The sequence below is a fragment of the Oncorhynchus keta genome, chromosome 33, assembly GCF_023373465.1.
Source record: "Oncorhynchus keta strain PuntledgeMale-10-30-2019 chromosome 33, Oket_V2, whole genome shotgun sequence".
Taxonomy (NCBI): domain Eukaryota; kingdom Metazoa; phylum Chordata; class Actinopteri; order Salmoniformes; family Salmonidae; genus Oncorhynchus; species Oncorhynchus keta.
Window position 1 is genome coordinate 18138723 of NC_068453.1, and position 15142 is coordinate 18153864.

A 15142-nucleotide genomic window follows, 5' to 3' on the forward strand; every position below is an offset into this window, starting at 1 on the left:
TATGCAGGTGAGTGAGGACCCAAAAGCGGTTTAACAGAAACAGAGTCATTTAATGTCCAAACACAGGGAATACATATATCCTCTTCAGATGTATCGATAGACAAAATAGACAACCCGCAGAGAGGGCGACAAAATAAATCATATAGTCCTCTGATCAATACAGGAGAGTCCCCTTCTAGCAGTAGAGGAGAATAGCAGGGTTAGCGGCAACAGACTGCTGGTCTCTCCGGGTAGGCGCGGGTTGTAGAGGACAGAGGTACCTGATCACACGTAGCATCTGATGAAGAGGCAGATTACGACGGGACAAGGGTGAAGCAAACGAGAATCTGACAAAGAGAGAAGCAGAAACAGAGAGAGAAATAGAGACCTAATCAGAGGGAATAAAGGGAACAGGTGGGAGAGAGTAAACGAGGTAGTTAGAGGAGATGAGGAACAGCTGGGGGAAGGAAAAGGAGAGAAGGTAACCTAATACGACCAGCAGGGGGAAACGAAGTGAAGAGAAAGAACAGGAACAAGACATAACATGACAATACATGACACTTCAGCTGGTCAACCTTTTACTGCTACTCCAGTAATCACTCCTTTCAATGGCACCCATTTATTGAGAGCAAAACAACTTACATTTCTTGGCCCCATTCCCTTTAACGCGGAGCGCCTTCTCCCTCTGACCAGCAGAAACAAACAAAGACCACGTCTGGTTACCTTCAAAGATTCCACAGCACCCAGCTGTTTTCACCCACCCTGAAACCACAAATGGATCAGCGAAAAGGCACGGGTCCCCTTTTTCCAAAAACTCCACTCCTACTGTCAGACATCTTTATCCCGATGTCCACATTTCTCGGGCTGGTTGAATTGGAGGGGGGCGATGCCAGATCAATAGCAAAGGCGATAGTTGAGTTTCTTGAGAAGTGTAACCTTAAAAAAGAGAATCTTCAGGGTATTGGCACTGATAATGCGTCCGTGATGACTGGGGTACACAACGGGGTGCACAAGATTTTAAAGGAAAAATGTGCATTGACCAATTTGGTACTCATCTGTGGTGTGTGTCAGTCTTCACAATTGGCTGTCTGTGCAAGCATCCGAAGAAACCATCCCTTGGAGTGTTGAGTACTTAATCAGGGAAACCTACCACTGGTTTTCGATTTCCACAAAACGGCGCGAGGCGTTAATTGTGGCCAGAAACCCCTGCAGATCACCAAAGTGTGTGCCACACGTTGGCTATCGATTGAGCCTGCCGTAACTCATACATTGAGCCAGTGGGAAGAACTGAAACTCCACTTTGAGTTGACCAATGCCAGTGAGCGTTGCCACATGGCTGATGTGCTCCATGCCATGTACATGGACAAGACCAACTATGTCTACCTGATATTGTTGAAATCAATCATGTCCGACGTACAAGTTGCAGTGACGTCATTTGAGGGTGAGCAAACAGATTCTGTCAAGCTTTTGGACAATCTGGTACACCTTTTAACATCAATTTGCAACAAAGTAGTTAACCCTATGGCAAAAATGGATGTCCTGAAGGATGCCATTGATGGACATCTCAGTCCATCACCATACCTTGGGTACCTTTTAGAGAGCACGGTGTACCAACTCAGTCTTGCGCCAGAGGACAAAAAGGTCATTTGGAGACAGTGCATCAACTACATTGTTGCTTTAAGTAAGGAGATACAAGCAAGGCTCCCAGACAACCTAGAAGTCTTGAGAAACATGGCCTTGTTCAGTGTTAAGGAAACGCTAAAGCGCAATAAAGGCACCACTGAAATTATTAAAATAGCTGAGCTACGGGGATACCAGCCCCAAACAATTGATCAAATTGTTTCCAATGGAGAAACATCCTTCTGTTTCAGTGGGACTCAACTGAAAATACAGTCCAGTTTTGGAGTGAAGTAAATTACTACACGGACTCTTCCGGGTCAAATCCATTTGAAGAACTGTGCAAAGCTGCACTCACTGTCCTCTCCTTACCACACTCAAATGCGGAGGTTAAACGGCTATTCAGCCAAATGAGTGTGGTCAAGTCAAAGTTAAGAAATAGAATGTCACTTCACACTCTCAACTCCATACTCCTGGTGCGGTATGGACTGAAGCTGGCTGGTGATACCTGTTACCAGCATAAACTACCAAGTGAAGTTCTGCAGCAGTTTGGCACCCCAGCAGCATACAGCTTTAAGGCCACTCCATCCTCTACTGCTGGTTCCAGCTCCATGACAATGCAGGTGGACAGTGAAGATGAAGAGGATTGCCAATCTATGATTCATCATATTTACAGTACGTACGCAAGGAGTGGACTTTCTGGAACTGACGGAGACACATAACTGATGGTGGTAGTGTGTACTGCAGTGTGTGTGAGAACAGTGGCAATATCTGGAGACCATTGAGCAGCTCGCCAGCCAAGCAGCACAACAACTTGGAGAGAGCTGGAGAGAGTTGCCTAGCACATACCTCATCATTTGAGTTAAGTTGCTTCTTCAATGAGACAACATATATAGCTTGGTATTAGCCTGTACCTATAAATGTTGATCAGTTAGGTAACATGTTAACTAACTACCAATACACTGCTTAAAACTTTAATTGTTCAGAATGTGTAGGTTTACTAGTTAAAAATAAAATAAATACAATTTAATTGTTCAATAATGTGCAATTGTTCAATAATTCAATGTGTTGTGTTTAAAAATAAAAATGTGATCATATAAAATGTGTTGTGTTTATATTACTTTTACAAATAAAAATATATGATAACAAATAAACAAATCTAAACTAACAAATGTCAAATCATGTTTTTCGTCGAGATGGCCAGTCAATTTGAGTAACGTTATTGTGTATTCTGTGTAACGACGCAGTTTTACGTTATTACGTCATGGCGTTATCACGCAATGACATCCCAACGTCATTTAGCAACTTTTAGCAACAAATCGACCTGCCTCTAGCAACTTTCCCTGAAAGTTAGTTGGCAACACTGTACCGAACGTGCACGCAGTTAATGTCACTTGCCAATGCATGGAGTTGTGTTGCAATAAACCTAGTTTGTAATTATATTAGAAAAAGCACATTTATTTTCTATATCTAGCTAGCAACAATGTTGTTGCAGACATTAATTGAATTTTTCACCTCTCGTTTACAAGGTAAAATTAGTTTCATACTGGATATTCTGTTTTCTCTTGTCAATAGCTATTGATCCAAGCATCCCTTGACTATGAAAATGGTATATTCTGAATCAGCATGGATGGATCGAAAATAATGTGTGGATTTTTGTCCATACATCTCTTTCTCTCATATATATATATATATATATATATTAGTTAAAAAATAAGGTATATTATCATAGTCATGGCACACCGTGTAAGAGCTATTGATGATTGAAAAACGAATATCTAATATCAAACTACTTTTTATCTCGGTCTGGTTTACCACGTGATTTGAGAAACAGAACGACCTCTCGCTGCTAAGCTCTAAGTAGCTATTTTAGAAACTATTTTCATGCAATGGATCAAACTGAACAGCAAGAAGAGGACTATGGATATAACCTATTCCCGGAGAGGAATTCGGGAAAGTTCCAAAAGGGATCGATAGCAGAAAGCTTGTTCACTTTCAATCACAAATGTCAGGTCATGCTACAATTCGCAATGGAAACAAGTAAGCTAACAGGCTAGCAAGCTGATATGTCTGTCATCCTCAAATATATCGCATGGCAATAGTTAGCTAGATGACCGTGTAACCATTAATGCCATGTTTACATTTGTCATATACGTCATAGCCATGTTTCTAGCAAGCTTAGCTAGCCAACTAGCTAGCAATCGTTGAACAGTAAAGAGACTGTCATGAGTAAGCCAGTTAGCTTGTTGTTGAATGACCTGATTGCCGTCATGGTGCATAACCGATTAGGCCTAATCTCATTCTATCTCCCTTTCAGGTCCATATGCAAAGCTTCTCCTTGGAGCCATGAAAAGCTCAGGATGGTAAGTGTCAGCCAGCACTATCATCATCAATCACAACTCAACACAACTGTCAGCTGCCATAATTCTTCTTCTTCTTCCCCCTATTAGTTACCGGCAGACAAGACACTGTAATGCATATTGCTGCCTTTCTCAGGCTGGAGAGTGAAAAACACACTTCATTATATAAATAGCCTAGGTGCAAGCAGATGGAATAAAGAAACCACAACAGCTTCCTTTCTATTTTGCTCCGCCTGTCATTTGAGGCCAAAATAGTTACAAGCGAAAATGTGGTTACACCCAATTTAGTCAGCTCACAGAACAATATCCTCCTATCCTCAGCATACTGTCTGCTATAACAGAACATGCGTCACAGTAGTACAGTCTCTACCTCCCCACATTCCTCAGACTTGCCATCTGGGTGTTTCTCCACTAACAATAACTCACTTTCCAATCCACAATGCCCCAACCTCAGCCTCATCAAGAGAACCCCATCCCTCCTTTCCCTCCCCAGATACCTACTACCCTTCCTCTTAGAATTCTGGACAGACAAAAACTTCCTACCCCGCTCCTCTCTCTCACACTCACGTTTCCACTCCTGGTCAACACCTTCGCTATGATGCTCCTACATTCCATCCCCCCCAATGGGACCACCATATCGGCTGCCACCATATCGGCTGCCTTATTTCCTCCTACCCCAACATGAGTTGGGACCCACAGAAAACCTACCTTGCAGCCTTTCTTGTTACATCAAGAATGTTCATGTCAACATCAGGCTCTGGCAACAGCCTCTGAGGAACACACAGCCAGCAGACAGGGAACCCCACTTCCAGACCTACCATTCCTGACTCCACCCCCCATTAGTGCACTTGGGTCAGATAGCTTGGCCTACCTCTTCTCACTCCAGTTCCCTATTCCCATGCCTCTCCTAACAGACACCTTGCAGGGTGAGATGATACATGCCCCTGCACTTTCATCCCATAGAGTAATGCCAGCTTAGCTAGTTGTAGCCTCAACGGAACCTCCTCCATTTCAGTCAACAACGCAGGGATAGGGGTAGTTTGAAATGCCCCACAGCACAACCGCGGTGCAATTGCCTGTACCACATCCAACATCTGTAGTGTTGTAGCCAAACCTCCGTGAATTTGAATGCCTTGACCCGGTCCAGCAGTCAACCACACATTTCAAGCCCTTGCACAACCTTCTTTCTTTTAAATCCCAAAATTACAAACTTGCTCTTTGCTGCTTAAATTCTAAATCCCCACTTATCTGCCCAATCCACCACCTTTTCCATTGCCTCTTGCACCTTCTGGACCACAAACAGGATATTCCTTCCTCTTTTCCAGAGCGCCCCATAATCGGAAAACAGGGAAAGGCCCAACATCCTGGAACATGGCATTGACCATTTATGTTAAATAAAACTGGACTAATTACACTTACCTGCGGTGTCCCATTCTCTATCCCCACTAACTCAGAATAAGCTCCACCAACTTCGACCTGTGTGGTCCGGTTCTTGAAGAAATCCTGTATCCAATTAAACAGCAACCACTCACCCCAGCAGAATATAGCTCCAGCACCAGTCCCCCTTTACAGAGCATGTCGTATGCCATTTCAATGTCCAGAAACAACACCACCACTCCCTCCTTGTTGGCCAGCGCCTTCTTTATATCACAGTCCAGTACTAGCACTAAGTCCATAGTACACCTTCCTAACCTAAAACCACTCTGGTATGAGGAAAACATACATTTACTCTCAAACATATGTACTAATCTGTCTGTGACCATTCTTTCCATTACTTAACACAGTACAGAGGTCAACGCTATGGGTCTGTATGAACCCGGGTGTGATGCTTCTTTTCCCGGTTTTACAGTTGGTACCACTAAGGCATGTTTCCACAGTGCTGGTAATGCCCCTTCTCCTACTGTATTCATTAACGCCAGTACCTCCTCCAGTAACAAATCATCCAGGTGTTTAAGTTGCTCATAGTATAGCCCATCCAATCCCAGGGCTGTGTTTCCTCCTTGTATCACCCGGCGCAGCTCATTCATTGCAAAAAACACGTTACTCGGGTCTAGCTGCCATGACACTGATGTATTATACACTGAACAAAAATATAAACGTAACATGTAACAATTTCAGATTTTGCTGAGTTACAGGAAATCAGTCAATTTAAATGAATTCATTAAGCCCTAATCTATAAATTTCACATGACTGGGAATACAGATATGCGTGCATCTGTTGGTCACAGATACCTTTTAAAAAAAGGTAGGGGCATGGTTGAGGAAACCAGTCACTATCTGGTGTGACCACCATTTGCCTCGTGAGGTGTGACACATGTCCTTTGCATAGAGTTGATCAGGCTGTAGATTGTGGAATGTTGTCCTACTCCTCTTCAATGGCTGTGCGAAGTTGCTGGATATAGAAGAGAACTGGAGCACGCTTTTGTACACGTCAATCCAGAGCATTCCAAACATGCTCAATGGGCTTCATGTCTGGTGAGTATGCAGGCCGTGGAAGAACTAGGACATTTTCAGATTCCAGAAATTGTTTACAGATCCTTGGGACATGGGGCCATTATCATGCTGAAACATGAGGTGATGGCAGCGGATTAATTGCTTGACAATGGGCCTCAGAACCTTGTCATGGTATCTCTGTGCATTCAAATTGCCATCGATAAAATGCAATTGTGTTCATTGTCCATAGTTTATGCCTGCCCATACCATGACACCATGGGGCACTCTGTTCACAACGTTGACATCAGCAAACCACTCGCAAACCACACGGCACTACACACGCTGTCTGCCATCTGCCCGGGAACAGTTGAAACTGGGATTCGTCTGTGAAGAGCACACTTCTCCAGCGTGCCAGTGACCATCGAGGTGAGCATTTTCCCATTGAAGTGAGTTATGACACTGAACTTCAAACCCCCGGTGAGGATGACGAGCATGCAGATGAGCTTCCCTGAGATGGTTTTTGACAGTTTGTGCAGAAATTCTTCGATTGTGCAAAACCCATGTTTCGTCAGCTGTCCACGTGGCTGGTCTCTGACGATCCCGCAGGTGAAGAAGCCGGATGTGGAGGGCCTGGGCTGATGTGTTTACACATGGTCTATGATTGTAAGGCCAGTTGGACGTACTGCCAAATTCTCTAAAATGACATTCGAGGCAACTTATGGTAGAGAAATTAAAAGTGTATTCTCTGGCAACAGCTCTGGTTGACATTCCTGCAGTCAACATGGCATTTGCATGCTCCCTCAACTTGAGACATGTGTGGCATTGTATTTTGTGACAAAACTGCACATTTTAGTGGCCTTTTATTGTCCCCAACACTGTGTAATGATCATGCTGTTTAATCAGCTTCTTGATATTCCAGCACTGAGAGAGGTTCTTACCCTCATTGGCTTCCAGTACCATTCTACAGCACTGAGAGAGGTTCTTACCCTCATTGGCTTCCAGTACCACTCTACAGCACTGAGAGAGGTTCTTACCCTCATTGGCTTCCAGTACCACTCTACAGCACTGAGAGAGGTTCTTACCCTCATTGGTTTTCAGAACCACTCTACAGCTCTGAGAGAGGTTCTTACCCTCATTGGCTTCCAGAACCACTCTACAGCTCTGAGAGCGGTTCTTACCGCATTGGCTCCAAGTTCCACTCTACAGCACTGAGAGAGGTTCTTACCGCATTGGCTCCAAGTTCCACTCTACAGCTCTGAGAGAGATTCTTACCGCATTGGCTCCAAGTTCCACTCTACAGCACTGAGAGAGGTTCTTACCGCATTGGCTCCAAGTTCCACTCTACAGCTCTGAGAGAGGTTCTTACCCTCATTGGCTCCAAGTTCCACTCTACAGCTGTGAGAGAGATTCTTACCGCATTGGCTCCAAGTTCTACTCTACAGCTCTGAGAGAGGTTCTTACCGCATTGGCTCCAAGTTCCACTCTACAGCTCTGAGAGAGTTTCTTACCACATTGGCTCCAAGTTCCACTCTACAGCTCTGAGAGAGTTTCTTACCGCATTGGCTCCAAGGTCCACTCTACAGCTCTGAGAGAGATTCTTACCCGCATTGGCTCCAAGTTCCACTTTACAGCTCTGAGAGAGATTCTTACCCGCATTGGCTCCAAGTTCCACTCTACAGCTCTGAGAGAGATTCTTACCCGCATTGGCTCCAAGTTCGACTCTACAGCTCTGAGAGAGGTTCTTACCGCATTGGCTCCAAGTTCCACTCTACAGCTCTGAGAGAGGTTCTTACTGCATTGGCTCCAAGTTCCACTCTACAGCTCTGAGAGAGATTCTTACCCGCATTGGCTTCCAGTACCATTCTACAGCACTGAGAGAGGTTCTTACCCTCATTGGCTTCCAGTACCACTCTACAGCACTGAGAGAGGTTCTTACCCTCATTGGTTTCCATAACCACTCTACAGCTCTGAGAGAGGGTCTTACCCTCATTGGCTTCCAGTACCACTCTACAGCACTGAGAGAGGTTCTTACCGCATTGGCTCAAAGTTCCACTCTACAGCTCTGAGAGAAGTTCTTACTGCATTTGCTCCAAGTTCCACTCTACAGCTCTGATAGAGATTCTTACCCGCATTGGCTTCCAGTACCATTCTACAGCACTGAGAGAGGTTCTTACCCTCATTGGCTTCCAGTACCACTCTACAGCACTGAGAGAGGTTCTTACCCTCATTGGTTTCCATAACCACTCTACAGCTCTGAGAGAGGTTCTTACCCTCATTGGCTTCCAGTACCACTCTACAGCACTGAGAGAGGTTCTTACCGCATTGGCTCCAAGTTCCACTCTACAGCTCTGAGAGAGGTTCTTACTGCATTGGCTCCAAGTTCCACTCTACAGCTCTGAGAGAGATTCTTGCCCGCATTGGCTTCCAGTACCATTCTACAGCACTGAGAGAGGTTCTTACCCTCATTGGCTTCCAGTACCACTCTACAGCACTGAGAGAGGTTCTTACCCTCATTGGCTTCCAGTACCACTCTACAGCACTGAGAGAGGTTCTTACCCTCATTGGTTTCCATAACCACTCTACAGCTCTGAGAGAGGTTCTTACCCTCATTGGCTTCCAGAACCACTCTACAGCTCTGAGAGCGGTTCTTACCGCATTGGCTCCAAGTTCCACTCTACAGCACTGAGAGAGGTTCTTACCGCATTGGCTTCCAGTATCACTCTACAGCACTGAGAGAGGTTCTTACCCTCAATGGCTTCCAGTACCACTCTACAGCACTGAGAGAGGTTCTTACCCTCATTTGCTTCCAGTACCACTCTACAGCACTGAGAGAGGTTCTTACCCTCATTGGCTTCCAGTACCATTCTACAGCACTGAGAGAGGTTCTTACCCTCATTGGCTTCCAGTACCACTCGACAGCACTGAGAGAGGTTCTTCCCCTCATTGGCTTCCAGGACCACTCTACAGCACTGAGAGAGGTTCTTACCCTCATTGGTTTCCAGAACCACTCTACAGCTCTGAGAGAGGTTCTTACCGCATTGGCTCCAAGTTCCACTCTACAGCACTGAGAGAGTATCTTACCGCATTGGCTCCAAGTTCCACTCTACAGCTCTGAGAGAGGTTCTTACCCGCATTGACTCCAAGTTCCACTCTACAGCTCTGAGAGAGATTCTTACCCGCATTGGCTCCAAGTTCGACTCTACAGCTCTGAGAGAGGTTCTTACCGCATTGGCTCCAAGTTCCACTCTACAGCTCTGAGAGAGTTTCTTACCCGCATTGGCTCCAAGTTCCACTCTACAGCTCTGAGAGAGGTTCTTACCGCATTGGCTCCAAGTTCCACTCTACAGCTCTGAGAGAGGTTCTTACTGCATTGGCTCCAAGTTCCACTCTACAGCTGTGAGAGAGATTCTTACCGCATTGGCTCCATGTTCTACAGGGCTCCGGGCAGCCGGAAATGGAGGAAAACTCGCCTCCCTGCGGACCTGGCATCCTTTCACTCCCTCCTCTCTACATTTTCCTCCTCTGTCTCTGCTGCTAAAGCCACTTTCTACCATTCTAAATTCCAAGCATCTGCCTCTAACCCTAGGAAGCTCTTTGCCACCTTCTCCTCCCTCCTGAATCCTCCCCCCTCCCTCCTCCCTCTCTGCAGATGACTTTGTCAACCATTTTGAAAAGAAGGTCGATGACATCCGATCCTCGTTTGCTAAGTCAAACGACACCGCTGGTTCTGCTCACACTGCCCTACCCTATGCTCTGGCCTCTTTCTCCCCTCTCTCTCCAGATGAAATCTCGCGTCTTGTGACGGCCGGCCGCCCAACAACCTGCCCGCTTGACCCTATCCCCTCCTCTCTTCTCCAGACCATTTCCGGAGACCTTCTCCTTACCTCACCTCGCTCATCAACTCATCCCTGACCGCTGGCTACGTCCCTCCCGTCTTCAAGAGAGCGAGAGTTGCACCCCTTCTGAAAAAACCTACACTCGATCCCTCCGATGTCAACAACTACAGACCAGTATCCCTTCTCTCTTTTCTCTCCAAAACTCTTGAGCGTGCCGTCCTTGGCCAGCTCTACCGCTATCTCTCTCAGAATGACCTTCTTGATCCAAATCAGTCAGGTTTCAAGACTAGTCATTCAACTGAGACTGCTCTTCTCTGTATCACGGAGGCGCTCCGCACTGCTAAAGCTAACTCTCTCTCCTCTGCTCTCATCCTTCTAGACCTATCGGCTGCCTTCGATACTGTGAACCATCAGATCCTCCTCTCCACCCTCTCCGAGTTGGGCATCTCCGGCGCGGCCCACGCTTGGATTGCGTCCTACCTGACAGGTCGCTCCTACCAGGTGGCGTGGCGAGAATCTGTCTCCTCACCACGCGCTCTCACCACTGGTGTCCCCCAGGGCTCTGTTCTAGGCCCTCTCTTATTCTCGCTATACACCAAGTCACTTGGCTCTGTCATAACCTCACATGGTCTCTCCTATCATTGCTATGCAGACGACACACAATTAATCTTCTCCTTTCCCCTTCTGATGACCAGGTGGCGAATCGCATCTCTGCATGTCTGGCAGACATATCAGTGTGGATGACGGATCACCACCTCAAGCTGAACCTCAGCAAGACGGAGCTCCTCTTCCTCCCGGGGGGAAGGACTGCCCGTTCCATGATCTCGCCATCACGGTTGACAACTCCATTGTGTCCTCCTCCCAGAGCGCTAAGAACCTTGGCGTGATCCTGGACAACACCCTGACGTTCTCAACTAACATCAAGGCGGTGTCCCGTTCCTGTAGGTTCATGCTCTACAACATCCGCAGAGTACGACCCTGCCTCACACAGGAAGCGGCGCAGGTCCTAATCCAGGCACTTGTCATCTCCCGTCTTGATTACTGCAACTCGCTGTTGGCTGGGCTCCCTGCCTGTGCCATTAAACCCCTACAACTCATCCAGAACGCCGCAGCCCGTCTGGTGTTCAACCTTCCCAAGTTCTCTCACGTCACCCCGCTCCTCCGCTCTCTCCACTGGCTTCCAGTTGAAGCTCGCATCCGCTACAAGACCATGGTGCTCGCCTACGGAGCTGTGAGGGGAACGGCACCTCAGTACCTCCAGGCTCTGATCAGGCCCTACACCCAAACAAGGGCACTGCGTTCATCCACCTCTGGCCTGCTCGCCTCCCTACCACTGAGGAAGTACAGTTCCCGCTCAGCCCAGTCAAAACTGTTCGCTGCTCTGGCCCCCAATGGTGGAACAAACTCCCTCACGACGCCAGGACAGCGGAGTCAATCACCACCTTCCGGAGACACCTGAAACCCCACCTCTTCAAGGAATACCTAGGATAGGGTAAGTAAGGGTAGGTAATCCTTCTCCCCCAACAAGATTTAGATGCAAGTGGCTGTTCCACTGGTTGTCATAAGGTGTATGCACCAATTTGTAAGTCGCTCTGGATAAGAGCGTCTGCTAAATGACTTAAATGTAATGTAAATGACAATAATCTGTACTCTTAATGTATTATGTGAATTATTTATTTTTAATTGGCAACGCCAGTGCAGTTCCCTAGTGGGGTCGCGACCCCGACTTTGAATCCCACTGATCTACACTGACGTGAATATAACAAGTGACATCAATAAGGGATCATAGCTTTCACCTGGTCAGTTTGTCATGGAAAGAGCAGGTGTCCTAATGTTTTTTTTTTCTTCTATTGTGTTATTTACTGTACGCTTGTTTATTCCATGTGTAACTCTGTGTTGTTGTTTGTGTCGCACTGCATTGTTTTATCTTGGCCAGGTCGCAGTTGTAAATGAGAACTTGTTCTCATCTTGCTTACCTGGTTAAATAAAGGTGAAAGGGGGGGGGGGATGTTTTGTACAGTTACTGTAGGTAACACAGGGGTGTCAAACTAATTACAGGGGTGGAGCCAAAACCCGCAGACACTCTGCCCTCTGTGGAATGAGTTTGACACGTGATGTAATAGATATATCATGATGTGTTTTTTCTTTTCTTCCATGCTAATGTACATTTGACATCATTATGCCACCCCTTTGTTAAGTATTATTTTGTCTCTTCAGTGCAGTGTACAAAGATAGACATTTCTCCTGTGAAGACTGTGATGGGACTGTCAGTGGCGGTTTTGATGCAACATCATCACAAGTAAGACAGCTAGAACCGTTACCTTTGTGTAAAGGTTCACATGCTACACTGTGTACTTTGTATCATATCTGTAAGATACCAATTGTTTTCCCCCTTCCCATTTCTAGATTGTTTTGTGTCAGAATAATATTCACCAGCAGTCCCACATGAACAGAGTGGTTACACATGAGCTCATCCATGCCTTTGACCACTGCCGGGCGCATGTGGATTGGTTTAACAACTTCAAGCACTTGGCCTGCTCAGAGGTGAGACCAAGAGATAAACGTGCATGTTATGGGGAAATTAATTGTGTTTGTGCTCAGTTTTAATTGTGTTTTTAAAGGAAGTCATGTTAATTGTTCGGCTCTTCTTTTTTTTTTTTTTAGATTCGAGCAGCTAATCTCAGTGGGGATTGCTCTTTCCATAATGAAGTATCCAGGTTCAACTTTGGCCTCAAGAAGCACCATCAGGTAATATCTGGAGATCATGTGAATTCACTGCAAACAAAATGATTCTTACTTGTATGTATTTCAGTCAAAAATGCTATCCTTCATGGTATAGCATAACATGATTTTTTTCCCCCATCCCGTGGAATGACATGTTTGAATTGACAACCTGTTTAGTTGAAACTGTAGTACAATGTAATAACAAGTATAGCACTGCCTTTGTCAGTGCTTAGAGGTTAACAAGAAGTGCTAATGATGGCCAATATTCACATGAAGATCTTCCTACCTAACCCATTCACTACTACCTATCAGGAATGTGTTCGGGGACGTGCCTTGCGTTCCATCCTTGCTGTTAGGAAGGTGAGCCGAGAGGAGGCAGAGAAAGTGGTGGACGAGGTATTCGACACCTGCTTCAATGACCACGCCCCTTTCGGCCGCATCCCACATGACAAGAAGGACGCCAAATTTGCCTACAGAGATTTTGAGAACCGAGATCGGTATTCCGCAAACCTTTAATGTGTTATTACGTGTACTAATGAATTGTAATTTAATTTCCATGGGTGCTATTGTGAGGATCCTTGCAGAAAGCTGGGCAACCTACCACTGCTCTTAGCAGAATGACTGTGTCAAAAATTGTATGAAATTACCTCCTGAAGGGAAATATTCAGAGTTCTTTCTCTCTGTCATTTAAATAAATCAAAGGATATAATAAATTATATGTTTTTATGGCATGTGACTTTTGTGTACTCTAATGCTAAAGAATGTGATGGAGTGGTTTCCTTTTGGATATTGATAAATTTGGCTAATATTTTTTGGTCGTACTTTTACAGCTGTTCCAAAGTTGGTGTTTGTGAAGGGTATATGATGCCTGTAAAACTTATTTCAAGACAAAGGTGGGGACATATTTCCAAGGGGGACTGTCCACCCCTCTACTCTGCCATGTGGACATACAATGACTGAGAACTGGGAGTTCACTGTTAATAGATTTTATTGTACTGTACTGAATAAGTCAACTTGTTGAAATAAATATTTGATTATTATGAATATGATATTGAGCCTTGATTATTATCGTATTAGCATTTATGAATTGACAAACGTTTTAAAAAACGAATTCTAAAAAGTGCTCAGTTAATACCCAAGTTACATTAAACAAACACCGCATTCCCTGAAGACAGTATTAAATCTAAATAAGCATGTTTCATGTTATCAAGAAGCATGCATTAATTCATGTCAGCATCCTTCCTTTATCCATCAGGTGAGCAAATCATTTATCCATCAGATGAGCAAATTATTTATCCATCAGATGAGCAAATCATTTATCCATCAGATGAGCAAATCATTTCTTGAACAAGTTGTACAAGTGATGTTACTTCTCAAGACCATATACAGCGCCTTCTGAAAGTATTCACACCCTTTGACTTTTTCTACATTTTGTTGTGTTACAAAGTGGGATTAAAATATATAAAAAACATCATTACATATGTATTTATTAACCCCCTGAGTCAATACATGTTAGAATCACCTTTAGCAGCGATGAAAGCTGTGAGTCTTTCTGGGTGAAGACGCTGCATGTTCAATCTGACATCTGCATTGGCCGTGCAGCATTTATGGTGATATGGCTTCCGCAGAAATCATGGCATTCATACTTCTTGCGCTTCGCGGAGCAGCTCAGAGCTGTTGTAAAGGAAATGAGTTTGTGTTTATACAGAACCTCCTGCTCTCACCTACCGTCAACCAGTCATGTCTATACGGAGCCCTCGATATTGTTAAAACATTTGAGAGACGCACGCCGATGCGGTAGAGCTCAATTTAGCCTCCGCGAGGCTCCGCAATTGAGTCACACAAGCCATACTGCGCCTACGACCACATCTTGGATCAAGCATAAATTGTCTCCAAATCTCGAATAAGAGTTTTGCATACCTGGATAACACAATGTTTGCACATCATTCTTTTTAAAAATTCTTCAAGCTCTGTCAAGTTGGTTGTTCATCATTGCTACACAGCCATTTTTAAGTCTTGCCATAGATTTTCAAGCCAATTTATTAAGTCAACACTTTATAGTAGGCCACTTAGGAACATTCAATGTCGTCTTGGCAAGCAACTCCAGTGTCTGTTGGAAAGCTGACGGTACCAGATTTTCCTCTTGGGTTTTGCCTCTTCTTAGCTTTATTCAGTTTTCTTCATTTATTTATTT

At 45.0% G+C, this 15142-nt stretch overlaps 1 protein-coding gene across 1 annotated transcript; it reads left to right on the plus strand.

Annotated features, from left to right (window-relative positions):
• The first annotated feature begins 3369 nt into the window (after positions 1-3369).
• LOC118366314 (mitochondrial inner membrane protease ATP23 homolog) lies at positions 3370-13997 on the plus strand. The gene is made up of 6 exons (XM_035748887.2): positions 3370-3636; positions 3914-3959; positions 12442-12523; positions 12631-12768; positions 12889-12972; positions 13261-13997. The coding sequence occupies exons 1-6, from the start codon at positions 3486-3488 to the stop codon at positions 13462-13464; spliced, it is 705 nt and encodes a 234-aa protein (XP_035604780.1). The 5' UTR covers positions 3370-3485; the 3' UTR covers positions 13465-13997.
• Positions 13998-15142: the final 1145 nt, after the last annotated feature.